General features: G+C 45.8%; 13 protein-coding genes across 13 annotated transcripts; 10 read left to right on the forward strand and 3 right to left on the reverse strand.

Moving 5' to 3' along the window:
- Nucleotides 1–116: 116 nt before the first annotated feature.
- On the forward strand, nt 117–2,202 carry BGW36DRAFT_361984 (putative mitochondrial outer membrane translocase receptor; the record flags this gene model as incomplete). The annotated part of the gene is made up of 5 exons (XM_046214326.1): nt 117–417; nt 469–548; nt 605–1,373; nt 1,427–1,900; nt 1,955–2,202. The coding sequence occupies 5 exons, from the start codon at nt 117–119 to the stop codon at nt 2,200–2,202; spliced, it is 1,872 nt and encodes a 623-aa protein (XP_046069835.1).
- Nucleotides 2,203–4,067: 1,865 nt separating this feature from the next.
- Nucleotides 4,068–5,546, forward strand: BGW36DRAFT_454755 (putative glucan endo-1,3-alpha-glucosidase agn1 precursor; the record flags this gene model as incomplete). Its single annotated transcript, XM_046221906.1, has 4 exons — nt 4,068–4,193; nt 4,243–4,774; nt 4,825–4,956; nt 5,006–5,546. 4 exons carry the CDS (start codon nt 4,068–4,070, stop codon nt 5,509–5,511), a joined length of 1,296 nt encoding a protein of 431 aa, XP_046069836.1. The 3' UTR covers nt 5,512–5,546.
- An 849-nt stretch (nt 5,547–6,395) lies between these two features.
- BGW36DRAFT_430190 (uncharacterized protein) lies at nt 6,396–8,488 on the forward strand (the record flags this gene model as incomplete). Its single annotated transcript, XM_046220807.1, has 4 exons — nt 6,396–6,411; nt 6,471–6,676; nt 6,734–6,866; nt 6,924–8,488. 4 exons carry the CDS (start codon nt 6,396–6,398, stop codon nt 8,486–8,488), a joined length of 1,920 nt encoding a protein of 639 aa, XP_046069837.1.
- An 840-nt stretch (nt 8,489–9,328) lies between these two features.
- BGW36DRAFT_361987 (uncharacterized protein) lies at nt 9,329–10,405 on the forward strand (the record flags this gene model as incomplete). Its single annotated transcript, XM_046214327.1, has 1 exon — nt 9,329–10,405. The coding sequence occupies one exon, from the start codon at nt 9,329–9,331 to the stop codon at nt 10,403–10,405; it is 1,077 nt and encodes a 358-aa protein (XP_046069838.1).
- Nucleotides 10,406–11,053: 648 nt separating this feature from the next.
- On the forward strand, nt 11,054–12,678 carry BGW36DRAFT_346155 (O-methyltransferase-domain-containing protein; the record flags this gene model as incomplete). Its single annotated transcript, XM_046213217.1, has 5 exons — nt 11,054–11,293; nt 11,348–11,626; nt 11,690–11,740; nt 11,792–12,324; nt 12,389–12,678. 5 exons carry the CDS (start codon nt 11,054–11,056, stop codon nt 12,549–12,551), a joined length of 1,266 nt encoding a protein of 421 aa, XP_046069839.1. The 3' UTR covers nt 12,552–12,678.
- Nucleotides 12,679–12,898: 220 nt separating this feature from the next.
- Nucleotides 12,899–13,941, forward strand: BGW36DRAFT_384496 (dUTPase-like protein). Its single transcript, XM_046216794.1, has one exon. It carries the CDS (start codon nt 12,953–12,955, stop codon nt 13,475–13,477), a length of 525 nt encoding a protein of 174 aa, XP_046069840.1. The 5' UTR covers nt 12,899–12,952; the 3' UTR covers nt 13,478–13,941.
- Nucleotides 13,942–14,681: 740 nt separating this feature from the next.
- Nucleotides 14,682–15,110, forward strand: BGW36DRAFT_454759 (uncharacterized protein; the record flags this gene model as incomplete). The annotated part of the gene is made up of 1 exon (XM_046221907.1): nt 14,682–15,110. The coding sequence occupies one exon, from the start codon at nt 14,682–14,684 to the stop codon at nt 14,994–14,996; it is 315 nt and encodes a 104-aa protein (XP_046069841.1). The 3' UTR covers nt 14,997–15,110.
- A 260-nt stretch (nt 15,111–15,370) lies between these two features.
- On the forward strand, nt 15,371–16,260 carry BGW36DRAFT_384497 (uncharacterized protein). Its single transcript, XM_046216795.1, has one exon. It carries the CDS (start codon nt 15,560–15,562, stop codon nt 15,947–15,949), a length of 390 nt encoding a protein of 129 aa, XP_046069842.1. The 5' UTR covers nt 15,371–15,559; the 3' UTR covers nt 15,950–16,260.
- Nucleotides 16,261–16,720: 460 nt separating this feature from the next.
- Nucleotides 16,721–17,647, reverse strand: BGW36DRAFT_430194 (Alpha/Beta hydrolase protein; the record flags this gene model as incomplete). The annotated part of the gene is made up of 1 exon (XM_046220808.1): nt 16,721–17,647. One exon carries the CDS (start codon nt 17,645–17,647, stop codon nt 16,721–16,723), a length of 927 nt encoding a protein of 308 aa, XP_046069843.1.
- A 1,197-nt stretch (nt 17,648–18,844) lies between these two features.
- On the forward strand, nt 18,845–19,101 carry BGW36DRAFT_384499 (uncharacterized protein; the record flags this gene model as incomplete). Its single annotated transcript, XM_046216796.1, has 1 exon — nt 18,845–19,101. The coding sequence occupies exon 1, from the start codon at nt 18,924–18,926 to the stop codon at nt 19,098–19,100; it is 177 nt and encodes a 58-aa protein (XP_046069844.1). The 5' UTR covers nt 18,845–18,923.
- Nucleotides 19,102–20,744: 1,643 nt separating this feature from the next.
- BGW36DRAFT_430195 (uncharacterized protein) lies at nt 20,745–21,205 on the reverse strand (the record flags this gene model as incomplete). The annotated part of the gene is made up of 2 exons (XM_046220809.1): nt 20,745–20,922; nt 20,988–21,205. 2 exons carry the CDS (start codon nt 21,203–21,205, stop codon nt 20,745–20,747), a joined length of 396 nt encoding a protein of 131 aa, XP_046069845.1.
- Nucleotides 21,206–22,784: 1,579 nt separating this feature from the next.
- Nucleotides 22,785–24,900, reverse strand: BGW36DRAFT_430196 (uncharacterized protein; the record flags this gene model as incomplete). Its single annotated transcript, XM_046220810.1, has 4 exons — nt 22,785–24,023; nt 24,076–24,615; nt 24,663–24,781; nt 24,849–24,900. 4 exons carry the CDS (start codon nt 24,898–24,900, stop codon nt 22,785–22,787), a joined length of 1,950 nt encoding a protein of 649 aa, XP_046069846.1.
- Nucleotides 24,901–25,525: 625 nt separating this feature from the next.
- BGW36DRAFT_384503 (uncharacterized protein) lies at nt 25,526–26,954 on the forward strand. Its single transcript, XM_046216797.1, has one exon. The coding sequence runs from the start codon at nt 25,807–25,809 to the stop codon at nt 26,704–26,706; it is 900 nt and encodes a 299-aa protein (XP_046069847.1). The 5' UTR covers nt 25,526–25,806; the 3' UTR covers nt 26,707–26,954.
- The last annotated feature ends 56 nt before the right edge of the window (nt 26,955–27,010 follow it).

Here is a 27,010-nt window from a genome sequence, read left to right on the forward strand (position 1 = left end):
GCGTCTTGCGCGGGAATAGGTAATTTTAATTATTTATTTTTGTATTTCCTTGTCTTCGTCGCGGGAGGTACCTCGGGAGTTTGCTTTAACTCTGAAAATTCATATCATCACCAGACATGGCAAACACAATACCAGCGGTCACGTCCGCGCAGAATGTTGTTATCGACACATCCTCTCTCTCAGCGTCTTCTTCATCGTCAGTATGGGATCGCATTTCGAACTGGGTTTCAGAAAATAAGGCTGTCGTGTACACGGTTGCCGGTATTGCCGTAGTCGTGACCGGTGGAACAGTCTATTACCTTTCTACCTCTGGAAAACCAACTGAGCCCGCTGCCCCACGAAAGAGCAAGAAGGAGCGACGAAAAGAGAAGAAGAAAGCCGAGGAAGAGAAGAAGGCCCAGGAAGAAAAGGCTGAAGGTAGGTATTTTGAGTATTCAAGTCGGTCGGACAATCTAATGGTGATTGCAGAGTCCAAAAAGGCCAAGGTAGAAGAACCCGAGGAGCTCCCAGATGTGGATGAGACAACTGTTGACTCATTGACGGAAGAGGTACGTATTTAAAATCGATAGATTGGTAGCCAGATAGCTAATAACACATGCTATAGACCAGAAAAGCTTACGCCCAGAAACTCAAAGCCGCCGGCAACAAGGCTTACGGATCGAAGGAATACAACCGTGCGATTGAACTATATGGTAAAGCAATCCTTTGCAAGCCAGATCCGATTTTCTACTCGAATCGCGCGGCTTGCTGGAATGTGTTGTCTGAGTGGGACAAGGTGGTTGAGGATACCAGCGCGGCCCTCGCTATGGATAGCGAATACTTGAAAGCTTTGAATCGCCGTGCTATTGCCTACGAACATTTGGAACGATACGATGATGCCCTCCTCGATTTCACTGCCAGCTGTATCATCGACCAGTTCACCAACCGACAAAGCCGGGAATCTCTGGAGCGGTTGTTGAAGAAGGTTGCGGAGAAAAAGGCCAAGGAGATCATGGAAGCAAAGGGAAAGAAACTTCCTGGAGCTACTTTCGTCACCAACTATCTTCAAAGCTTCCGCACCAAGCCATTGCCCGAGGGCCTTGATGTCGATGACGTCGACGAGGAGTCGGGCAAGGGACAATTGCGCAAAGGATACTTAGCTATGGAGCAGAAGACTGGTGAGGGCTATGACGAGGCTTCACAGGCCTTTGAAAAGGCTCTCGAGTTGGGTGATCTTGGTGATTACGAAGCCAATGCATTGAACATGCACGCCACCTTTACCTATCTTCAAGGCAATGCCTTGGGCGCTCTTGATGGTCTCAACAAGAGCATCGAGGCTCAGCCGGCGCTAGTCCAGAGCTACATCAAGCGTGCTAGTCTGCATCTCGAACTAGGTGAGTTTTGTTTACCCTTTTTTTAATGTTTTGTATAAACTAACGAGGACTAGGCAACAAGGACGCTGCCGTTGACGACTTCGAGCTTGCAATCGCCCACAACAAAGACGATCCTGACATCTACTACCACCGCGCGCAACTTCATTTCATTCTAGGTGAATTTGCCGAGGCTGCGAAGGATTACCAGAAATCCATTGACCTCGACCCGGCCTTTATCTACTCTCACATCCAGCTTGGTGTCACCCAGTACAAGCTCGGATCTGTCGCGTCGGCCATGGCTACATTTAAGCGCTCTGTTAAGAAGTTTGAGAATGTTCCTGATGTTTACAACTACTATGGCGAGCTGCTTTTGGACCAGCAAGATTTCCAGGGAGCTATTGACAAATTTGACAAGGCGATTGAGATGGAAAGCAAGACCAAGCCTACCGCTATCAACGTACTGCCTTTGATTAACAAGGCTCTCGGTACTTTCCAGTGGAAGCAAGACTTCAAGGAGGCCGAGAGTCTCTGCCAAAAGGCTTTGATCAGTTAGTTTTACTTGCATTCTTTTCATTGTTATCGAGACTTACTTATCTTTGTAGTCGACCCTGAGTGCGACATTGCCGTTGGTACCATGGCCCAGCTTCTTCTACAACAAGGTAAGGTCGCTGAGGCCCTCAAATATTTCACCCGAGCTGCAGAACTTGCCCGCACAGAGGGCGAGGTTGTCAACGCGATTTCATACGCTGAAGCCACACGTACCCAACTCGAGGTCCAAGAGAAGTACCCACAGCTTGCTGCACGCCTACAAACAATGGGAGCCGGCCTGGGTGGCCCTCCAGGATTTTGAGCTGATTACATTCGAAATATGTCTTTCAACGCCATTTCCCCCTCTTCTCTCAACTTTAGACACATCCTCTAGCTGCACTCGAATTCCTCGTCGCCACCATCTATATCTACGAACCTCTGTATACATCGATATCGAGCCAGTCCTGCTATTGTTTTACAAGTTGAATTTTGTGTAATATCTTGATGTCACGTGATATCAATTGTCTCTCACCACTGACCGTGAGCTTTCCCTATCTGTTTCTTCTCATATTTTTGAATAGTCATTTGCAGCGTTTCGTTTGCGGACTGGCTAGTGTCAGGTGTACAGTAAGGTTGGGTAGGGAGAAAGATGGATAAGGCGATGGGTGGTCGTGATGCCAGATGGAGATGATTTTTCATCTTGTACAATAAAATAAGTTATTTATTATCTATGGCTTCATTTCTTTTGTGTTTTAAATAATATGCCGATCAAAATATAAAACCTGCCCAGGATGATGTACTTACTACATGTACCAGTGGGCATGTTACCCAACATTGACCAGTGACGTGTAAGCGAACATGAGAAAACATCAAGGTTGACGTCGACACAGGCTGCTACATGTACTCGCTTGAATTATTCCCCTAGAAAATAAAAATTTCACAAGACGAAACAATTCCACACCAATCACCACGACGAAATTTCCCTAGTCACATAACCCGCTCGTTGATGTAGCATCAATCACAATCCCAAATGTAACTACATAGTCCATTCCATCAACCAGTCACATTACACTCTCGCAAACTTTCACAAAGCCTAAGCACCATAAGCAGCAGCCGCGGCTTAAACCTTCCAATGCTCATACACCCGTCGATCATTTGACTAAGTAACTCCTGGATGGTCTCATGCATCCCACTCTCACATGTCTGCATCGCCCATACATTGATACGTGGAAGTCAGCGCCCGCTCAGAATTAGACTACATTCCATTCAAACCCGATGATTGTCCGACTGACCTGCATATATATACATACATACCAGACTCGAAAATGGTAAGAAACCGACAAAAAATTGTAGCGAAATATTTTCCTAGTGTGACAGAAACATGAATAAAGACGGATCGAGTGATCGATTGATATTAATACTACTAATAATTGATAATTTGTCTGGGCGGTCCTTCAAGGTAGACTCTATTTACTTTGACATAAATTTGTGTAAATCTTAATACTATATCCAACCCTTTGTCATATAGGTGTATGCGGTTGAGGAGGGTGTCATCGTCATTCTTACCTAGACGTACGAGGCGGTTTCATGGTGCATTGATTGATATTATTAAGGTTGAATCAGATGAAGGTTTTGTTAGTCGTCGGAGAGTTGTTATGGCTGTTTCACATATTTACGCGGATGGGAGTGTTTGGAATACAATAGGGGAGATAGATAGAGATAATGTTAATGATCCTCTGCCAGCAGGGATAAAGAATAAACAGCAGTAATGGGATGTAGCTTGGGGTGTCGAAATACTCAAAACTAGGTGTAGCGTGCCGATGCAACCCAAGCCGGTCACTTGCCGGAAACATCACCAACATATTAGACTATCGCCAGACTGGAGAGGAGCTATTCTTCATGCGCGGTCATAAATCGATCGACAGAAAAATAATGATGCACGTGGGTTAGCTCCTGTCGGCAAATGAAACGATCCACCCCCAGGGCGAAAATGTGTGGGGATGGCGTTGCAGCTAGAATTTTAGATTGGTGGTGATCCTGTTCCGTGATTCCAGCGAGAAACGGGGCGAAAATTGAGCAGTGACGAAGAGGTTGATGGGAGGTTTATGTGACACTCGGATTTATAAAGTCTGGCGACTGACCAGGTGGAATTTGTCTTGTTTTCTGCCTGTGAGACAACCAGTGAATATGCATTTGAAAGACCTCTTCGAAGCTGCAGCCATTCTGGCTTGCGCTCTTCCTACTACTGCCTCCGTGCTGGCACAGTCGAGCAAGCGTCAGGCGGAGTCTAAATATGTGTTTGCTCATTTCATGGTTAGTATCAAGAAGCTGTTGTGATGGGAGCATTTGTTGACAACAACAGGTCGGTATCGTGCAGAACTATACCATCGACGACTGGAAAGCCGATATGAATCTTGCGAAAGATACTGGTATCGACGCTTTCGCCCTTAACTGTGCTAGCGTTGATAGCTATACTCCCACGCAACTAGCCTTAGCCTACCAGGCTGCCGAGGCAGTTGATTTCAAGGTGTTCATCTCTTTTGACTTTGCTTACTGGAGCAATGGAGACACCGCGAATATCACACAGTACATGCAGACATACGCAGGCCACCCAGCTCAGATGCAGTATAACAACGCTGCCATTGTGAGCACCTTTGTGGGAGACAGCTTCGATTGGACTCCTGTTAAGGCCGGGACAAACCATTCCCTCTGGGCCCTCCCGAACTTGCAAGACCCTGCAGAGTCGTCAAGCAATACTCAGCGTGGTGCTGATGGTGCATTTTCCTGGTATGCATGGCCGACTGACGGTGGAAACAGCATTATCGAAGGGCCAATGACCACCAGATGGGACGACATGTTTGTTTCTGACCTTAAAACCCAAAGCTATATGGCTCGTGAGTCTAGACTACTGATCGACAAATGATCGATATACTGATCTCTGCAGCTGTTTCACCCTGGTTTTTCACTCACTTCAACAGCAAGAACTGGGTCTTTATCTGCGAGAATCTGCCTACCCTGCGATGGGAGGAGATCTTGTCGCTGAAACCGAGTTTGGTCGAGATTATCACTTGGAACGGTAGGTTGAAAGTGTGGAAGTGGAAGATAAATCGGCTGATCTATTCTAGACTATGGCGAATCCCACTATATCGGTCCATACTCGGCCGCTCACTCGGACGACGGTTCCTCGCAATGGGCCAAGGGCTTCCCCCACGATGCCTTGCGTGACCTGTTCAAGCCATACATCAAGGCCTACAAGGCAGGCGAATCGACGCCAACCATCGACACAGAGGAGCTGGTGTACTGGTATCGACCGACACCCAAGGACGTGACGTGCACAAACGACACACTGGCGGCGCCGAACGGACGCGACCTACTTACAGACACGGTCTTTGTCGCGACGATGCTGAAGGACAAGGCCACGCTGACGATTACCAGCGGATCCAACGCGCCGGTGAGCGTCGATGTGGGTGCAGGTATTGTCACGACAAACGTGACGATGGGGTTGGGCACGCAGTCGTTCTCGGTGAGTCGCAACAACAAGACGATTCTCAGCGGGGCGGGCGGTTTGAAGATCACGGACAGCTGTGAGAAGTACAACTACAATATATATGTCGGGTCGGCGACGGCATAGTGTAGCCGGGTAGCTGGTCGCTGGTAGCTGGTCGCTGGTGCTGTGAGGTAGTTTAGCTTAGCATTATTATTACTGCTGTGACAAGAAATAAGAGAAAGAAGCCAAGCACTTTCGGTGCACGTGACATCTCCACTGTCTCTTATCTACCACGATCGCTATCACTATCGCTATCGTTATCGCTCCATCAGCTGACGGCATGTCATCATCATTGAAGCTGCGTGCTCGGAAGACGCGCCCGGTCATCTGACGCCTTATCTTGCTTGTATCACTGCTGCATGTATGTTATTGGCTCTAAGTACAGGTGCCATAGTACACTGGTACTGGCGGTACTTGTACGGGGTATATAATGTGTGGATGTCAGCCCCCCAGCTCAGAGGCCCTCGATCAGAACCAGCACTGCTAGCTCTATTAGATCGACGCATTCATATCATCGACAGAACCAAATAAATAAATAGTCAATAAATAGTTAATAATAAACAAGCAAATAGAGGGCAAAATAAGAATAGCACGCTGACTCACAAACCCCGCTCGCCCTGTTGCCATCATTGGTCGCTAATGCCTGATTAACTTCCATCCAGGTGAAATGCTCACGTCTGCTGCCTCTGCCTGCCAACACTTCATCTTCCCTTTTTCCACCACACTCCCCATCACCAACCTCCTCCTCCTCTTTTTTACTTTGACGTCGTCTCTCGCAGACACTAGCAGCGCGGTGTAACTGGCCTGTCACTCACGGTGTTCACCACTTCCGCCGATCGTTTCAGTATCGCCTGGCCTGCGAGGTGGGGTACCTGACCAGCCTCAACCACCAGCTCTCCTCCCACCTGCTACCAACGAATAGTCACGCCTAAAACCGCCTGATCGAAGAACAAGACAAACTCAGCAAAATGGACGGCCGCCACGGTAAGCTCATGGCGATGCCTTTTCCTTCAAGATAGAGAGCGATGCTGACTAGCTTCCAGTGGTAGTCACTCTGACGCCCGTTTACGCTCCCGACACTCTGCCCTTCCGCTCCTTGACCTTTGCATCTGACAATGACACTGCTCCCATCGGCAGAGCTTCGAAATCCGAGACGAAGAACCTTGTTCCCGCTCATGATAATGGCTGGTTTGACTCTCGTGTCATGTCTCGCGAGCACGCCGAGTTCAGTGTGTCGTTGGAGATGGAGGTAAGTCTGTGACGCTAGCCAAGATGAAACACGTCTAATGAATCTGACTGTGTTTAGGCCATCTACATCAGAGATCATGGTTCCATGCATGGAACGCTCGTCAACGACAAGAAGATTACCGCGAAAGAGAATGTCCCTGTCAAGAATGGTGATGTCTTGACTTTCGGAAGTGAGGTTTCTCGAGGTCCCCGTATGTCCCTAGCCACGTCTGAAGCATCATTTCTCACTACTAACTCTCAAGCGATAGAAACATTCAGGCCTATAGCAGTTCGTTTTGACTGTAATTGGTACGACTCAAAACCAGCTTACCTGACGCCTGCCGAACCGTCAAAGACACCCACAAATACCTTCAGGGTACCCGATGACGACGACGATGTGATTGTGGTTGTTGAAGACTCTTCCGAATCCGCTGGTTCTACGGATGCCGACTATGGCTCTGACGTTAGCCGGCCTGTGGATCTGACATCTCCCGTAACATCCCCCGAGGCAAAGCATTCTGAATTACCTAGAGCCAAACCAATCAGAGTGGATGCGACTGCGGGTTCTCAGCAAGAGTCCATGATTTTTGGTCAAGAGGAGCAGATTCCACCTTCCTCTCCTCTTGATATCTATCGCACTGATGTTCTGGAGTTTGACGATACCGATAGTCAACCAGACTCTGACAACGATTCAAACAACGGGTCAGGATCTGCATGGATTCCCCCAAACGACGAAGACATGCAAGATGTCGAAGAGTCTGATGTAGATGAAGAAGATATTCCTAAAATGATGGGTATGGATCAGGATGATGTACCTCTCACATCCTCTCAGCAAGCTCTATCCTCGGCCCACGATGCCAATTTACCGTCATCACCGATTCCTAGACGTGCTATTGAGGAGCCTGTCAAGAAGATGGCACAGACAAACACTCCAAGTTTCATTCCACCGGGGTCTGCGCTTTATTGTCCCGCACCTACCTTGACGCCGGTTATTCGTCCACCAGCTCTTTTCCAAACAGAGCCTTCTCATCTTGTAGCAACTTCCGCAAATAATCAAGGCCAGTGGTCTCACTTCCATTCTCCACGTATTCCTAGTCCATCGGACAAGGCGATGGCAAAGTCTTCAGGGAATAGCGTGCCAAATTATCAATCGTCATTCCAAGACTTTACGTCCAATATGGATTGTCTCTACGACCTACATGAACCTCCTGCACCTGTATGCCAAGAAGCGCGGTCAAGCTTATTGAATCAATACGTCCCTAATGCCGCAAATGAGTCGTTCCCTTTTGGTCCACATCGCTCTTCGGGATATTTGCGCCACTTGTCGGATGAAGGAAATGGAATTGCTCAACCCCAATCTACGTTTGACAATACCGACCCACATCTGCTATTCACTTATAAATCGAAACCTGGGTCCTCCAATGAAGCCCAGAAGTCCACCGAGCCCACCCCTACACGTGTTTCGATTGAAGATATCCTCGAAAAGACTTCAGGCCAGTCCGTACTTCGTTGCTCTTTGAAACGAAAAGCAGATGAATTGGAGACCGATCAACCCAAGGAAACTGAAAAGGAGCGGGAGCCTAATACTCAGGATAGCCTGCCAGATGCTCAGCCACAAGTCAACCTCAAAGATCTGGTCATTTCGGATCTCAAAGTTGTGAATGCAACTAATCAACATTCCGGACGCAATCGAGAACACCGTCGTAAGCGAGTTAAGACACGACAGCCCGGAAACGTGATCAAATACGCTACCGCTGCTATGGTTGGGGCTGTGGTTGGCGGTATAAGCACCGTCGTTGCCCTGGCCGCCCTTCCTCCTGGATTTTTCGAGTAAAATCGCAAGAGCTAGGCAATGATACCATTTTCGAGTCATTAGGCGTTAGTTACAGTATTTGTTTTGCGTATGGGGAGCAGGCTGGTTCAGGTGAATTTCACTACAATGAGAGCAAGCGGACGATTTCTTAGGTACCTCGAGAACGATTGCTTTTGCGATGACACCCTTTATGAAACTTTCCTTTCTTTTTTCTTTTTAGGCTTTGCCAAACTAGTATGGAATCTAAACTCTTATCATTTAATAACTTCAATATTAATATCTTGCGTAGCTTTAAGTCCTATAGAGAAAGAGCATAGGCACATCTATTAACATACAAACTCATCAGAACTCTCGATATTAGATGAGGGTCAGCAGCATACAAGGCTTGCCTAAATCAAACACTCCTTTACAGCCTGGCTAAGAAAGCAAAACCGTGTGTAATTGATAGTTTGGTCTCGTTTCAGCACTAGGAAATAATAGGGGGTGTTAGTGGGCGTGGATTATTGTGGGCCCACTCTTGTTATGCTTGAAGATCCGCCATGGTTTCTATCACCTTTCCCATCGCCCGTCAACACAATCCTCAAATGCCTGTCCGCAATTGAAATGTCTTTATTTTCCCCAGGTATAATCCGCCCAGGCCCAGGCAAGTCATTGACCAGAATAATCCGGTCATGCACGGCCTGGCGAGATGTACCACGGCCTCCACGAGGGGTGACGATACGGTTTATGCAAATAACTACCCGACAGGATTTTCACAATAGATACCGCGACTTGAGTAGTGCATCTTTTTCATTACCTGGAGATAAGGCCGTAAGCTCAAACCATATTTACGATTTGTCAATTCAGCTTTCCCAACGACCGATGAACGGAAACGTGTCGTTGAAATATACGCGGTACAACAGTAATGGGACCGCACCCATCGCCGGCCACACGACTAAACTCAATATTGCCGACAGATATGGGTTGAGCACGCGAGATCTGCATGTCTTTGATTTGCCATCCGGTGGATTCCCGCATACCCTGGTCAGGGAGAATACAATCCTGATTCACCTGTTTGATTTGCGATTATTGGTGCAACATGATCATGCTCTGCTATTTACCGTCACCGAATCCTCCTCTCCTGACCCTGTTCCTGGTCAAAGGGACAACAGCCACGAGCCACAGCAGAATACTGATAGTGGTAGTGATAATCGCACCGTATCGCGCGTATTTACTCACTTCATTGAGGAAAAGACCCGAGTCGAGCAGTCAAATGTTGGCTGGTTAGTGAACCAGCCCTACGAGCTATGCGTTGTGGAAGCCGCATTTGCAGCTGTAACATCGGTCCTCCGGGCCGAATACATCCTGACCAAGCAGCAAATTTATAATACGTTAAAAATGACCACCCTAGACAAGCTAGGCGGAGACGAAAGCCTAGTTTACACAGAACTACGCCTGATCCTCGATCTGACGCGGAAGCTCGCCCGTATCCAACAGCGTACGTCTCAGGTGCGAGACACTGTACAGGAAGTTCTGAATGAAGATGAGGACATGGCTAGTATGTATCTCACCGATAAGAGGGCCGGAAAGCCACACGCTGCGGAGGATCACCAGGATGTGGAGTATCTATTCGAAGCGTACTTCAAGGCAAGCGATTCGGTGGTGCAGGATGCAACGAGTCTAATTGACAATATTCGACGCACCGAGGAAACCATCCAGTCCACCCTTAGTGTGCGACGAAACCAGATCATGATATTGGAAGCAAAGATTGAGATTATGATGCTGGCAATCGCAGGGCCTACTCTTATTGCGGGTTGGTATGGTATGAATGTGCTAAACTATTTCGAGGACAGTGGTCAGGCTTTCGCTGCTATCGTTTTCACCTCGTTTGCTGCGATAGTCTCGGCTTCGTGGTATGGAATGCGGAAGTTGCGGCGGATCCATGCCTTGCGGTTCTAGTTTTGACTTATCACTTAATATGACAAAATTTGATACAGTATTAAGATTTACACCAATTTATGTCTGATCAAATTTAGCCTTCTTGAGGGAGCCGCCTGTCGTTTAATTCAAAACATCTGGTTGAAGTATTGTTAGTATTGATATGTGGAGATTTTAAAAGGAAATCAGAGGAGGTAGGGTACTACCTGCCAAGGCAAATAATTGAGGCACATAGATGCAGCTATCTTCGTTGATTGTCGTGCGTCTCGTGTTTTGTTTTTTGTTTGATTTCTATTCACAAAAAGTGTCTCGGGCACATTTGAATTTTCACGTGTCAATACTCTCCGAGCCGGCCTTCTAGGTTAGCAGTATGCACAATATATGCACAGCCATGCATCTAGGTGTTGTCTCAGTTTTGTGTGTTCTGCTCCTCGGCAGTCTAGGTGTTAACGTAGACTAGAGTTCTCATGTATGACCAAAATTCGGCATTGGTTGGATCCAATTGATCCTTCACGTTGAGCTGAAACCCGCAGGGGTCCAAGGTTGAGCTGGGCGCGACCAGCGATATAAGTGTAAGTTCGTTCATTGTCTAGAGTTTAAAGGCGCTTTGGTATCCCTTGCCCTGCCTTTTCCATAGCAACTTCCAACGTCCTCTCAACTGATTCGAAAATGGAGACGTTGACATTGAAAGAGCGCGCTGCTCACATTTCGGAGGCTGCCAACCGTCTCAGTGATGAACTCGCTCGGACAGGGTTTCCTGAGCCATCTTTTGAGCTGGGCCTTCCCCCACCACTCTCCAACGATGCTCCAGAGACTCCAGCCCTGCGCTCAAAGCTAGAGTTACTACAAATGGTGGATGAACTTCGGTCCCTACTTACCGATCCCACCCTCCAGTTAACATCACAGATGGTAATCCCCTTTCTGCTTCAATCTGGTAGTGATGAGGCTAAGCCATTACCGCAGCGCAATCCCGCCCTCAGTGTACACCCTATTATTCGTTTGGGGATTGCTGAAAACTTCCCCCCTGAGGGAACTACCGTTCAAGATCTAGCTAGCAAGCTGCACCTGCCCGAAAGTCTTGTCGGGCGTCTCCTATCACATAGCGCTACGTACCATATCTACCATGAGTCCTCTCCTGGATATTTCGTGCACACAGCAGCTTCGAGAGCTCTTAGCGAGAACGACGGAATGCGGCAATATCATATGGTCGGTCTCGAGGAGACGCTTCCGGCAACATGCAAGGTGAGGTTGCAGTTTCTAATAGCTTGCGTCCCTAAATGTCCTAACACGTTAGATACACTCTAGACAGCATCTGCCTTGGTTCAAGATCCGCTTTCTGAAGAGCCCGAATCTTGTGTAAGCCACAGTACCGCAATTACAGTATATTGTATTAATCCCATAAAAAAGGGATGGAGCATACAAAATGACACAGAACTCTCGCTCTTTAAGGCACTTGCGAACATGCCAGACAGAGCCAATACCTTTGCGGAGGCAATGAGATGGCAGTCAACGCTTCCTGGATTCTCGCATCATCACTTGACAGAGGTCTTCCCATGGGGGTCCAGTGAGCAGCAACTCACTGTAGTCGATGTTGGTGGTGGAGTCGGCCAAGTCTCACAGGCACTGCTTGACCATAGTCCCGATGTCAAATGCATTGTTCAAGACTATCCCGAAGTTGTCTCGCGTGGACAGGATTCTCTCCCAGCGAAATACAAGCCGCGCATCACCTTTCAGTCGCACGACTTCTTCAAAGAACAGCCCATTAAAGGAGCTGACATCTATCTGCTGCGAATGATACTTCATGATTGGTCGGATAAATATGCGATAAAGATAATTCAGGCTCTAGTCCCTGCTTTGAAGCCCGGTGCCAAGGTGGTGATCAATGACCGTGTTATTCCAGCATGGCACCAAGCGCACTATCTGGTAGAGCGAGAAGCACGGTAAGGGCTATGCCATGCCACAAATATTCTCGCGGGAAGTTTGACTTGCTGATCAGGCCGATAGTGACAGCGACATGTATATGCTGGCTTTTCAGAACGCCAGAGAACGCACTGCTCAAGAGTGGTCGGCGCTTTTGAAAAGGGCAGACGGAAGGTTCCAGTTAACTAGAGTCCACCAGCCACCGCGGTCAGTTCTAGCTGTTGTGGAGGTCACTTGGGATGGTTAGTGAATATAATAGCTGGTAGCCAGATCCTGACCGACCCTCGCAGTCAGGCTGCATTTGTAAGGTGGTGGTCGCCAACATTAAATCCAAGAATGTTTGGGCTTCTCATGAATACAGACAGGTACTGTAGTGAGGCTTTGGGTTGTTTAGCAGTTGTTTAGCGGTTAGAGCCTAGCGGGGATCCCGGGGCATCTAGAAGCGGATCCCCTGACAGCCTTGTTTACTGCCTATTGATTACTATAGAATCGCACCACCTAGGGCCATATTTACGCCTTTCCCTTGGCGCTCCAATGGGGGTACTCAGCCTATATAATCCCGAGCCCTCTCTGTTGAATAGCAACACACTCTCCCGTCCTCTTTTTTTTTTTTCGTCCTGCTTTCGCCTTCTAGTCGAGAATATAACGATGCTTAGCGGGGCATCCATCATAAAGCGTAATATAGTACGAGACGTACTGTCAGCCCCCCAACAAGTACAGCCATGCGGAGTCGATCTCACATTACGTCGCGTTCTCAACTGGACATCTCCAGCAACAATCGACTTTGACAATTCTCGTCGCCAAGCAGCAAAAACATTAGAACTTCCGTTCTGTCCGGAGAAGGAGGTAGTTACACTATCGAAAGGTTCATATCTAGTCGAGTTCAACGAAACAGTTCACATCCCACTTGACTGTATGGGCCAAATATTTGTGAGATCATCGTTATGGCGCTCAGGTGCGCTACTCACAGCTGGGGTTATTGACGCTGGGTATGATGGTGCTCTGGGCGCTTTACTTGATGTTAGAAATCCAACTGGGATTGTCCTTAGCAGGAATGCCAAGCTTGGGCAGATTACGTTGCATAGGTTAGAGGAGAAGGTTGCAGGATATAGCGGCATATATCAGTTTTCACAGAGCACTCTTGGACGGGATGGCAGTCCTAGATCAGATTAGTGCAGGACTTTATTTGATCAGAAAGGAGGAGCGCAAAATATGGTATACGCCGCCTCAAATAACACGGAACCATTGAAACTCACAAGAAGGAAGAATTATCAAAAAGAACTAGGTTCTTCATACTACCACCCCGGTTCGTACCAGGGTGCGTACCAGGGTGGTGAAATTAGACTCGGCTGTTGACAATAATAGCTTGAGCCATTATGTCTATTTCTGGGTTCAAAAGTCAACCGAATACCAAATTTCAATGAAGATTTTGGTTCTGTGAACTAAACTACCAGGACTGTGGTAGTTGGCTTAGAGAACAAAGTTTTGAGCAGATTATCCTATTGCCCGACGCCTCGTATTGTCTACTTGTCTACGGATATCGGAATATCGTGTTGATCTTTCAGTTGTCAGCCAGGTGATTAGCCTTACATATGTCATTATTAGCTACAAACCCAGTGCTAAGTGAGTAGTCTGAGCTCCTCGAGATTCATAACTTGATTCTTGCAGTTGACAATGCATGGCTTCTCGGATTAGTATGGTTAGAATGGAATATACTGCATTTGTATCTCATATCAATATAATCGGTTATGGTTGTGTATAGCGGTACAATAACCTGCTACTAGGCTGGGATTTTGATCCTTGGTTTCTCTTTGTTGATCCTTAGTGCGATGCTCAACTATCAGCATCACAAACCATTGCAAAGAAACTACGCGGGGTAGAAAATATCTGTTGGTAAACTGCTTCTCTTAATTGGCCCCTGTGCAGGGTGGAGCAGGATAAACCTTCTCTTGTCTTCACTTCATCTATATCTCTAATACTCATTATTCACTTCTATATACATTTATGTAGCCGCTGACTGCGCCGACTCTCTTATTTGCAGTGCTCTGTCTTAAACTTCCAAAGCCACTTCATCGAATTGGTTGACTGTGAACCATTATTCATCAGGACATCTTGAATCACCTCGCACTTTATTGGTTATGTCGTCGCTGGTCTCCTACTCTCGACCCGGACGGGGTCAGCACTTCCAAGATAAGTATGGCTTCAGTGAAGCTGTAATTACGGGGGATCGGATGGAACTTGCGGGTCAAAGTACTGTCACTCTGTTTCATGTTTTACGTATCTCTTTGCAAAGATCTGAGACTTTGTTCAATCAAAACACTTTTGAGTTATACACTAATAAGTCACATTTTAACTAGCTGGCATAGGCCCCGAAACTATGAAGGTTCCGCCAACCCTTGAGGAAGAAGTCGCACAGGCCTTCTCCAACATCAATGCGGTTATTCTTTACACCCTCGAAAAATCCAAACATCCTTCTCATTCAGAGGAAAAGACTGGTTGGGACCGCGTTATCAAACTTCGAACATATCACGTTAATCTGCCGGATACTCGCGACAAGATCATAGAGTTGATGGTGCAGCATGTGAAGAAATGGTGTCCGAACCACGCACCTACCTGGACGATGCTAGGTGTACACTCCTTGCCTTTTCCAGAACAAAATTTGGAAATTGAAGTTGATGTTTATCTGGGATAAGATCTGAGCGGGTATGTTGATATATGCATTGTGGCGAGATACTATGTTCATGTTACTCGTGCCATTATCACGTACTGAACTTGAGTTGCGATAATCAGTATGCGGCAGTGATAATAGAAGAAATCGAGTGATTAATTTTTACTATCCAGAGGTTTTTGAAAGTTTTTTTGTCGTTGTTAACACAATCTCTTATTCTAATGCCAAGGAACACGATTTTTCCCCAATTCGGCCGAATACGAGACACCAGCCGAGCCAAGATAGACGGTGGTATTGGCATTTCGGAACTTGCAAATTGACTCTCTAGTTAAAAGATCGAAAGGTCCTTGCGCTGCCAACTCGGAAACAGAGAGTTCCATGCCAAGGGCTTAGCAATTGTCCATAAGAGTTGTAATGACTAATTCAGCCAGCAGGATGTTTCCCATGCGCCAAGCGGGTATTTAATCTTGAGACTGACGGAGGCTGATTTCCAAATTTCCTCAACAAGGTTTGACATCCAACATCGCCTCTGAGTGATTTTTAAATTCCTGAAAATAGACCTTCAAGGATAAAGAGGGACCTTCAGGATGAATACCGTAGCTAGTTACGGCCTTTTCCTCTTGGTCATTATTAACGCCACTACCTCTACCAAACTCAAACCATTTATCACCCCAAATTTCAAACCAACAACAAATTCTTCAGTATCCCCTGCTTCATCTCCAAACCTTCTAGCTCGGTATAGTGGGTATTACGGCGAGTGTTATCCTGGCGAATACCTATGCGATGATAACTGTAAGTGTCCACAACTACTAATAGATATGAAATTCTCATCCGGTCATTCTGAACAGTCTCCTGCTGCGAAACATGTTGCAAAGATAGTAACTGTTGCGGCCCTGTTGAGCTTTGCTACAACGACGAGGCGGGCGCCAGTGGGCCGAGCTTTTGTTGTGAAGTGTACACTGAAACCGATTGCGTAGATGGGTGCATACCTATTGACGCCAGTTGTTGTGGAATAGAAGGATATGTTAGTGCTATCCCTTTGCCTGGCGTGAGTAAGCGCCTGGAACTAATAACACCTGTGTTTAGTGCGAGTATGGATATAAGTGTACGGATACAGGATGTGTATGTTGACCAATTTCGCACCCCTTTTCATGGTATTAGCTGACGGAATAGTGTCCATGGGGAGAGGATTGCGATGGGAGGTATGATGATGATGATGATGATGATGATGATGTCAGTTTCAGTGAAACAGGATATCCGACCACTACCTCGACGTCGTCTATAATCACATCAGGAACTGCCACAGCAACAGCAACAGCAACTGAAATCACGTCTCTTCCAACAGAGACTACTACTATGAGAAATTCTAGAAAAGAGACCATGACTAGTAGTAGCAGCGCCGATGATGAATCATCGTACACAGAATCAACAACATCTTTCTCAACTACAAGCTATACCCCAAGTACAAGCCAGGCAGCACATACGGTGGTCACTTCCGACACAACATCCTCGACCGGTCGTGCTGCCGCTGCACCCACAGTAACGGAACCACAAACTGGCGGTACTACGTCAATAGTTGCAATTAACTTGCAGTTTGGAAGAATCATTTTTGTGACCCATATATTGCTGTTTGGCTTTTCGATGATTTAAACTATTTGATGAAGTCATTGAAAGAATGTCGGACACATTGCATACTCACCATGACAGAATGTTTGTGACATCAATTTGAAGGTTATACTGTCGATGATTTAAGAATCCAATGTATTCCACAGAAAGTCCACAAGGTCACAAAGTATTTCCTCTGAACATTCATGGCCACCATTCATGTATTCCTTTCGTTCGACATCTAGTCCTAGTGCCTCCAGACAATTCCCTGCTCGCCGGCCTAACGCAATAGGTACCGTACCGTCTTGGGCCGCGTGTGCTATGAAAAGCTGAGTGTTTTGAATTGAAGCGTTACTCGATAAGCTTGCAGTAGATGAGGAGGGTAGCTCAAGAATGTCTCTCAACTTATTCACCCCCCTTTGTATTGCTGTGTTCTGGTCAGTCTCCCTGTTATCACCGTTGTCGGCTGGCGTCATATCGGCATCTTCGTTCAGTGCTGCCCTTGTAATATCTTCCACAAAAGGCAGCCAACCACACATCCCAGTCAATGCTCCCAAACTCTTGCCTTCCCAGAGGAGGGCAGAAATAAAACTCGCCGCAGATCCTTGGCCGAAGCCCCCGAGGACTATTCCGCTTGCATTGCCCCCCAGTTCACCTATTTCGGCTTCCAGGAGTTCGTGAAGCGTCCTGACAGTTTGTCTGAGTCCAGAAATCGGTAGACTATTGCGCCACTCATTTTGCATTTGATCATCAGGGTCATTAGTAGTAGCGTGAAGTGGCCAATTATCAAACCACTGGTTCAAATCATGCCCCGAAGCCTTGGAATATTGACTCGCTGCGGTCGGGAATATGAATTTTGCATGCGGAAATTTTGCTTTCAATGTGGTTGTTTCCTGAGAACTGTGGTAGATATTGGATCTTAGACGACGGACACGCAAAGGCTTGAAAAGTATGGCAGGGCCAAAACCAGTAGCGTCGCCGCCGCGATCGTGCAGGAGGATGATTGTTTGTTTATGTGGACTTCTTGACGGGTTAATAATGATGGTTCCAGAATTTTGAAAGGCTGTCATGTCCAGTTTGCTGGCGATTCATACAACCGATCGGTAACACTTGTCGATGAGAAAATGAGAGGTTATTTGTTTTTGGGGAGTAAATAGGATCAATAAAAAGGATATAACATGTGGATATTATCACCAGGTGATCGGATACGCATTCTTGTGCCAAGAGCCTGACTGGGCTGCGTTTTGCTTTCACCCTCTTTTTACCCGTCCCGGCAGGATTGAAATTCTTCGTGGGCGGTCAATAAAGGTTGACGTGTCAAGTTGTTTTCAAGAGAGTGGAGAAGGAAATAAGAATGTAGAGGAAGAGGAGGAACCTTGGAGGATATAATATCGGAAAATTCCAGAGAACGTGGCTGATACAATGATGATGTTAGAAACTTGCAAACGTCTTTGATTATCCTACCCCTCTTTCTATGCTTCCGCTCTCGGTGGGTTTTCTACAACATTCCAGCCTATCATAATGCCTGGCAATGCTGGAAGTATATGGATGACTTGATATTGTTTCTAGTTCAGCGCTGAGCATGGCTACATACGTAGGATTGCTAACGGCAAGGCTATGAGCTCTCTGTTTCCCCAACTATGCTATCCATGGCCCTATCGTTTCCTCACGATCAGCTAACACATTGCTGTTTCTATTATAGGATCACCTTACACCGCTGCCTAGACTGTCTGTGGCGCCGCCAAAGAACAGTCTAGAACACTTCCCGACTTTTCTTTGACATGTCTCCATACTTGATTGTAGGGTTCTCGACAATCTAAGAATATCCAAAATGGGTAAAGCTCACTAGAGGCACAGCTCATTGTTCAGCGCAATTCCCTTTTTTTTTTCTTCTTTCACCAAGTTATGCTTCGATACCGCGACACAAGGACTGGACAAAGATTCATTAATCAGAGTTCCAGCATTGGCCATTCAACATTCCGCGACTGACAAACCCGAGCATGATTCTGATTGGAAGAATAATTATGCTCAGCAGGCCACTCAAAAGCGCGTAAGTTTCGAGTGCTGACGGTCCGGAAGGGCCTGGCCTGAATCAGTGCACTATTGTGGACATTTCCAATTTAAGCCACTTGCATTATCGTAAACGTGTAATGATAAGATTGAAATATAACGTCTGATATTGTCAAGGATTGATTGGTGTACTTCTCCACGGAGTGTTCGTATTTTTGACCTCTACTGCGATCGAATACATTTTGTCTCTACTAATGATTACTTCCAGTCACGTATCAAAAATATCATTTATTTTGATTAAGTTTTTTGATAGATAGAAGTATATGATGTCTATAAATGCAAATAAGTCATTATTTATTGATTCTTTCTGTTATTTCAATGTTCCTCGGACCTTTTGCAACTTTCTGGGTCCGAGAGACAGAGGCTTTTTTGATGCACTTACTACTAGTACTTGCTTATAAGTTTGCGAATAGCTTCATAGCAGTATTAGCTAAATATAAAACGATATTTTAAACACTTGCAGTCATAAAAAGTATTTAGACTATGGGTTCTACACAGAGTAAACCACCCAGAAAGAGTAAATGAAAAAAGGAGTATACAGTGTTTAACTCATGCTTTATTTATTTGCACATAATGTGCCCAATCAAGTCAAATATTATTAGTGTCAAGCTAGTCTCGTTCAAAATGTATCTAAACGCCTGCAGGCGGCTTGATTTTCCTGTCCTGTATGGACAGCATGCAAGAGATAGAATTTAACTAACCAATAGAAAGCCCTTGGTTCTGCATTCATTTATCGGGCTGCGTGCTACGGAACACCAATAAAATGGAATTAAGTAGAAGAAAATGGAGCGGTGTGGTTTGATGATTGGAGCAAATAGTTTCTCACCAACGGGGGATTCTCTTGTCCACCATTATTGGATGGACGTCAAAGTCGGGTTTTATTCCCAATGGAGATCAGATGTCATTGGAAAAGTTCATAAAAAAATTACGGTGGTGGATAGAAAATTCTTATGGCTTACAGCATGGGAAGAATGCCAAAGTACAAAAGTGATCAACAAAATATTTCAATAATCTCTTGCCGAGATGTCTGCTTTTCTATGGAGCTGGATCGAAGGCAGTGATGAAGACAGTCGTCACTTGGCTTATCCATCGAATAATGATCTTCTCGCGGATGATCCATTCCACTCAACCATAACCACGTTTGATAATGCGAGATTTATACAAAAGTGGCTGCTTCCTAGGAGAGATCGACTTCCTGACCTCGCTTGGTGGACAATTTCGAAGACGGGCCCACGCTTGCCATAGTATAGGCCTCGTGGCGTTTTTCTTACTACAGGGTCCCGTTGAGTTTTATTGTCTTTCTTTTTCCTGGTTCACAATCAGTATAGACGTCGCTATCCTCTGGCTTCTCATCCACATACTTACAGTAGGCTTACTTTACCGATGGAAATGCAGGAGAGTATTGTGGTTATCGATACTCCGTCGCATCTTGATATACCGGAGGGAGCAGTAAGCTGACATTACGAATGAGAATTCGCGTTCCTTTTCCCCTTTTCGCCTTTTCTTTCTAACAACATTAAATAAAAGAGTAGAATGCCAGCAGTACGCCCCCGAGATGTGAATATTTTCATGGTTACGATTCAAGCAATTTTGTGTAACTGTGTGGCACACTGTTGCAAATCTATGTCTCATATACAAGTCAAGATGTAAATTTAAGTAACCCCTATTGAGACTTATCGAGACACCATAGCCAATGAGCTCCCATTACTCTTTCCCTTCGGCAAGCTGCATTTCAAACCTACGCGAGCGAATTGCAGAGGTGGGCTTCAACATCTCGTTGATGTCTTTGTCTTCTATGAGAGTAAAACGACATGGATTACACACGGTTATGTATTCATAATCGTGGATGGCATGTTGGAAAATTGCATATTGAAACCCAGAATTCAGCAGAGCTTATTGTTTAATGTTGATAGATTCTTCACCTTTTGAAGTATATAATTGCATTATGATTTGCTCTTTTCGTACAACCAACGCTGATTTGGAAGCACCAACCAATCTTCTATCTAGAGAACAGCAGTAAAGCCAATGTGGTCTGGTAGCCTGCGCTATGATTCAAATTAGAGCTAAGCAATTATTATGAAAATCTGCAATAATTTTCTATAGCTGAGCCAACGGCCTGGTAATCAATTTCTTCAATTTCTTCTGGTCAAGAATCTCGCTTTCCACCAAGCGACCAACCTCTTTAACCTTGCCGTCGACTCGCTCATAACGAGCTAGAGTCGGAACACTGTTGACGTTCCATTTCGTTCGAAAAACATTGGAAGGATCTCTCCATCTATACTCTGTCATTAGATGTCCTATAACTCCTCTTGAACTATATTGGGGGACGCAACAACATACTCGGGTCGCTGTCCAACCTCAACAAAAGCCACTTGTGGCGCATCATTCACAGAAAAGGCAGCTGTAAGAGGTGGCAATGCGGCTACAACGTCCGGGCACCATGGCTTTCCTGTGTTCGCATCGACGGAAGCATGGAAAGAGATGAAGAAGACGGAGTCGGTGGGCAGATTCAGAGACTCCGCTGAAGTGGGCAAAGAGAAATCGGTTATGACTGGCATTTTCTTGTGCTTATTTTTCGCTTTTGATTTCTAGTGGTGGTACAAGCGTGAATAGGAGGTGTATATATCGCGGTCGTAGTAGAATTTTACAGAGTTAGAAAGTCTGTTTGTTGTTCTCCAAGGTAACTTCGGATACAAATGCCACTTTTCATTTTGCGATATTTATAACCCCGCGCCAGCGGGATGGCCCGTCTGCTCAACATGTATCACGCCATGAATGATAAATTCACGACATTATAATGGAAACCAAATAAAATCAGCAATATTTTGAGTCGAATCCTAGTTTCTAGTAACAATCAAGTTGATTTCCATATCACACCATTGGTCTCATATGTACAGTTCACCTCATGTGTATATAAGTAAATATTGAAAATTTGAAGCTCAGTTTCCATCTAACTCATACCTCCCATAGCCCTTCTGCTTCACGGGCAATTCATACTATACCTCAGAAGGCACGGTCTCTGGAATGGCGAGGTTAAGATTTTGTTTTTTTTTCTGTGTTTTTCATCTTCTTTTGTTTCCATCTTCGTTATATAAATGCGCCAACACATATTCAAAACAGGGACGCCGATCGCAACCCGGGCCCCAATTCCTGCGTTTGTACCAGTGGAAAAGTCCTACGCCACTGTCAGATGCAGGTGATGGCGAGCTCGTTGCGGATAATTGTCTTGACGTAAATGTCAGCGAGGGTGTTGCTGTTGACGAGGTAGGTAATATTGTTGACGTTGACATGGCTGCCTGTATACGTAGGAATCGATACCCCCACAACCTAGTACTCAGGCAGACTCCTAAGGTTTGGCCTTGAAAGGTTTCATCCGTAGGGTTCCCACATGATGCCGAACCTTGGTCTGTTTGGCCACAGCATTGCCATAGGTCCAGGGTTGCGTTCCATGTAATGTCTGGGATCGTATTGACTGATGTTTGAACTTAAAAATGAATATGCACGCAAAAAGTAGACCGACGAAAATGAAAATATCTTACTGCAGCGGCTGGAACAATTAGTCGCAAATTGCGGATCTTGAAACTATCCATTCAAGCAGCCGGGGGTATAATAGCCACTGCCACCGGTCTGGGACTATGTGTATTGGCATATGCTATTGGACACACAAGACTCTCCAATGGCACAGCAAGCCACTCCGGTTGTATTGTCAATTGTCAGGCCGCATGGGAAGTTGTCGTAGTGTAAGCCAGGCCAACTGCAGTTAGACATTGTGAGAGCCTTTAAAACCAGCAGAAATACTAGAAGGTGAAGCAACTCTAGCCAAAGTACCTTATGAATATATCGGTGACTTTGTATCTAAGTGGAGGATAGGATTCTGGCTGACTGGCCCCCTTTCAGGTACAGGTAATGGAGCCTAGGGAGTATCCAGGGTTTACAAACATATTCTATGGTAGCACATATAAGTATGCATGTAGCCGTGCTAAGGCTCTGTCAAAGTGTCTGCTCAGCTGCTGGCACATCAACGATATCTACCTGTGTAACAATCTCGTCGTTCCGAAATCGGCGTAACACGACCTTCGGACATAAGCCAGGTTTTTCAATTGTAAACATTCGTATGAAGCTCTGCTGAAAGCCAGGTTATGCACTTTCTGTGCTATCGAATTCTTCAACCATGGTCATTTGACCTTGGATTGCTTTGTCAAATTTCTCAGTCCAAACTTTAAGCTTGCATGCACACACTGGTGTGCCATCGATCAAAACAGGCCCACCACTTTCAGTCCACTGTTGAACATTTAGGTCAACAGAATGTTGGCATTGTTTAGTGATGCACTGATATTTCTGGCTTGAAACTAATACCATTATCACATTGCATCCCATGGCGAGTGCATGTCGAATGAGTGGATTGAGGAGTGCCTCAGTTGCCCCAATCGATTCGGTTATCTTTAATATCTGCAACGCGCACACAAGAGCTTCTCTTCCGTATTTTGAGGTCCGCCAGATCTCTGTAAGGGGGTCGTCTAGTTGCTTCGTGAGTCTAGCGATTCCAATTGTACCAAGACCAGTATAGTGGTACATTTTCAAGTAATAGTAGAGAACCATCCCGTCTTGTACGAGGGTAATTATTCGTTTTATTGATGCCGCTGCGGAGTCGTCGTCTCCACGATAAGCTAGCAATAGATACCTTGCGGCATTGCTATTGATGTTCCTTGGGTCAACCAATTTGTTGATCTTATCTAGCTCATATTTCCAGCCATCGAGTGCCTCAATGAGCAGTTCATTTTGCAATCCGTTTCCAGAGTATCCACTTGTTTTGGAAGGGAAAGACCGTGAAAGGACCCATATCGCTTGTACGAGGCCGCATAAACCCATTTGCACATCTTCTACGAGCAGTTGCAAGGATATAATAGAGCCTGGGCGGTTCGTCATTTCGGATATTGGGAATGCTGATCGTTCAGGCGGCTCTTCTGGCTGTCGTATGGCGAATATATCGAGACCATATGTGTTCCACAGGGCAAAAGTGCTCGGAAGACCTACATCAATTTGTTGACGGTGAAGTATGGGAGGCATTTCGTGAGAGAGAGAGAAATAAACGTCAAACTGATAGGTCCAGACAAGCAATCTTTTGAATTTCTCGCGCATATTTAGCGTATACGGAGCATATGTACCGCTAAAATGAGTTTGTAAATGCTTGATCAATGGTTCAGCGTTGAACGCCCCAAGGTCTCGGAGAATGGTTATGAATGTGCTTCGAAGAAGCTTAGCTCTAGACAAGGCACTCTTATCGGTGCGGTAGAGTGAGAATATTAGAGTTAATAGAACCGCTTGGAAAAGTTCGATTGGCCATGGCTGTCCTCCAAACATCAATTGGGAGTCAATCTATCGTGGGTCAATAAAGTAGTAGTTCTTGAGACGGGTACAAGATACGGACCAGATTATGTAGTAAGCGCTGGAGTAGGGTCTCATGCACTCTGAGAGCATAAAACCTTTCGGTCCATTCTGTAGTGCTTCGGAACCACACTCCTATAATGCACACCGATGCAGCAAGGGGCAAAGACATAGAGCTTATTTCCATGTCCAACGTTGGGGAGTGAAGGATAGGCCACCGGAGGTGGAAGGTTCGTGAATATGTTTCAAGGCACTTTGTAACCCATTCCTGCAACTCTGCCGACTCTTGCATGGCACCTTCTAATGAAGGCTTCTCAGCCACCATAATTTCGTACAGAGCTTCCATTCCACGACTTAGGGGTCGGAAGCTTGTTAGGCTCGGATCAGAGGGAAGAATGGTGAGGTTCTTGAGGAATTCAAGGTTTGATAAGTTAGATTCCCTTTCCGTACGCAATGTATATTCAGCTTGGAAGTTCTCCAGTCTTGAGTTTGCAGGCGACATGGGTTTGTCATCATCATTGACATCTTTGCTGATGGAAGCATTTAGAGCTGTAGACCCATCTGTTGTTGATGCGTTTTTGGACTGACCAGATCTGCTTTGGAAGGTGCAGTTGATCCCCCGTCGCGTACATAGTAAGCATTGAGTCCCACCAGAGCATTTAGTTTTGTTAGCACGGCAGGCATCGCAGGAGACAACGATGCGTGTATGACTCGGATTATGTACGATTGAGTGGCGACGAAGTAGGTCACTGTGAAGTAACATTAACTAACAATGCCATATGGTAGGGTTAGAGGTGCAGTGAAGGTTAGACGTACTTCCGACTGAACTGTCGTTGGCATACACTGCAGATATATGCCAATTTGTCATGGGTAGCTTGATGTCTAGTCAGATGCTCTTTACGAGCGAAACTTTTACCGCAGTGGCATGCATGCCGAGCTGTCAATTCCGAACTCAGCAAAAGTTGTCAGTTTCAGTACTCAAAATCCTTGAAATGGGCCTTAAAAGGTAAACTAGTTTACAGTTCATAGTTCAGCCCATCTTCTGCTTACCCAGTTCCGGTGGGAGAGGCATGGCGACGGTCGGCTCGATGACACAACATCCCTCGTCCCGTAACAGAATTACCACGACTAGTAGAAGGGCACCAATATTGTTCGTAGCTCAGTGGGAAGCACAAAATGCTCCAACAGAACCAAATGGTGATTGGGCAATTGGACACGGCAATGACCGATTGGGGGAGTCCGCGAAATTTGGGTACGAGAAAGCCCAAAGCATCGAATGAAGCAACAGAAGCTAAAAGGAAGGGTCACGACATCGTGGGCGATATACCACTAGTTACTAACCTATATTCAAATTCGAAGAGAAAGCATAGAGAGGAGAGAATAATATTGAATGGTGTTATCTAATCAGCAATGATGATGTCAGCTAGCGTCGGCATTTTTGCGGGATGCGGCGTTCAGCTGACTTAATGCTGGCAGGCCACTCTTCCAGCCTCACGCCGGTCCGGTGGGATGTCGTCTTTGAGTACAGATACCGCTTAGCAATATCCTCTTTGGGTAGATATTTAATTGCGGATTGGATAATCATGAACTTGCGTCGAATACATTGGCAGGTGGCCATTTCGTGGCAACTCAGATCAATTAGCTCTGGGATTGCATATAAATAGCCCTAACCTCTGGGCTCTCAATTGTAACATGAAAAAACAAATCAACTCGTCCCTCATCTTCAATTTCGATATCAATTGATATTCACTGTGTCTTGAACCAATTCATTGTCATGTCAGCTATAAAGAACGTCACGGTTGTCGGTGGATCTGGCCGCTTGGGGGCCTTCATTCTGGAGAAGCTTCTCGCATCTAAACAATTCAATGTTCAAATCCTCAAACGTGCTGGATCGTCAACCACCTCGACTGCAGGCACAAAGTTAGTAGAAGCTGACTTCGCCGATATTGAGTCCTTGACGACCGCGTTTAAAGGCCAAGATGCTGTCGTGTCTGTTGTTGGCGATGCTGGTGTCCTCAGCCAGAAGCCCATGGTCGATGCCGCCATCGCTGCTGGAGTTAAACGTTTTCTACCTTCCAACTTCGGCTCTAACATGACCAATCCCAACTCTCGCGCACTCCCAGTGTTCGCAGCGAAGGTGGCAGTCGAGGATTATCTCATTGAAAAGTCGAAAACCACGGATTTGACATACTCGTTTGTATATATCGGAGGTTTCACGGATTTTACCCTGAAACACAAGGTTATCATGGATTTTTCCAAATACCAGCCCGCAATATTTTACGACGGAGACTTCCAATTTAGCACCACCAGCATGCCAACTGTTGGAGACGCCGTGGTTGGCGTCCTGACACACCCAGTGGAAACCCAGAACCGACCAGTTTACGTGTCTGAGATCATCGTTTCTCAAAACCAGCTTCTCTCCTTGGCGAAAAAAATCGCCCCAAGTAAGCCATGGGCTCCAGTAGCCGTGGACTTGGATGCGCTGGTAGCGGATGCAAAAGAACGTTTTATCCAGGGTCAACATGATTTGCCAACTGCTATACCTATTTTGCTCAAATCAATCGTGAACCCGGAGTTTGGAGGGAAGTTTACTGAGAACGACAACGAGCTATTGAGTATCAAGGGTAAAACGGAGGAATATCTGGTTGAGCTGATAACTCCATTGCTTGATTAGGGAATAGGATTGTAGCTTTTTGAAGACTCGCGCCGATTAATCTGGATAGAATTGTACTATTTATTGAGTCCTCAAATAGATACACGTACGTGCAGGTTTATATGGGATATTCAGAAGCTCAAGTAAACCAAGAGAAGAACAGTTATCCTTCTAAATAAAGCCGATAGTTCTCAACACATCAAATATTGTAATACCTGTATTAATTGATGATTGAGATATAGGGTACTGAGTTTGAATATTAATAGGACACATTTAAATGTTAATATCAAGGTCAAAATGAAAGAGTAAATTTAATAACTTAACT

The sequence above is a fragment of the Talaromyces proteolyticus genome (genome assembly GCF_021365285.1).
Source record: "Talaromyces proteolyticus strain PMI_201 chromosome Unknown BGW36scaffold_9, whole genome shotgun sequence".
Classification (NCBI taxonomy): domain Eukaryota; kingdom Fungi; phylum Ascomycota; class Eurotiomycetes; order Eurotiales; family Trichocomaceae; genus Talaromyces; species Talaromyces proteolyticus.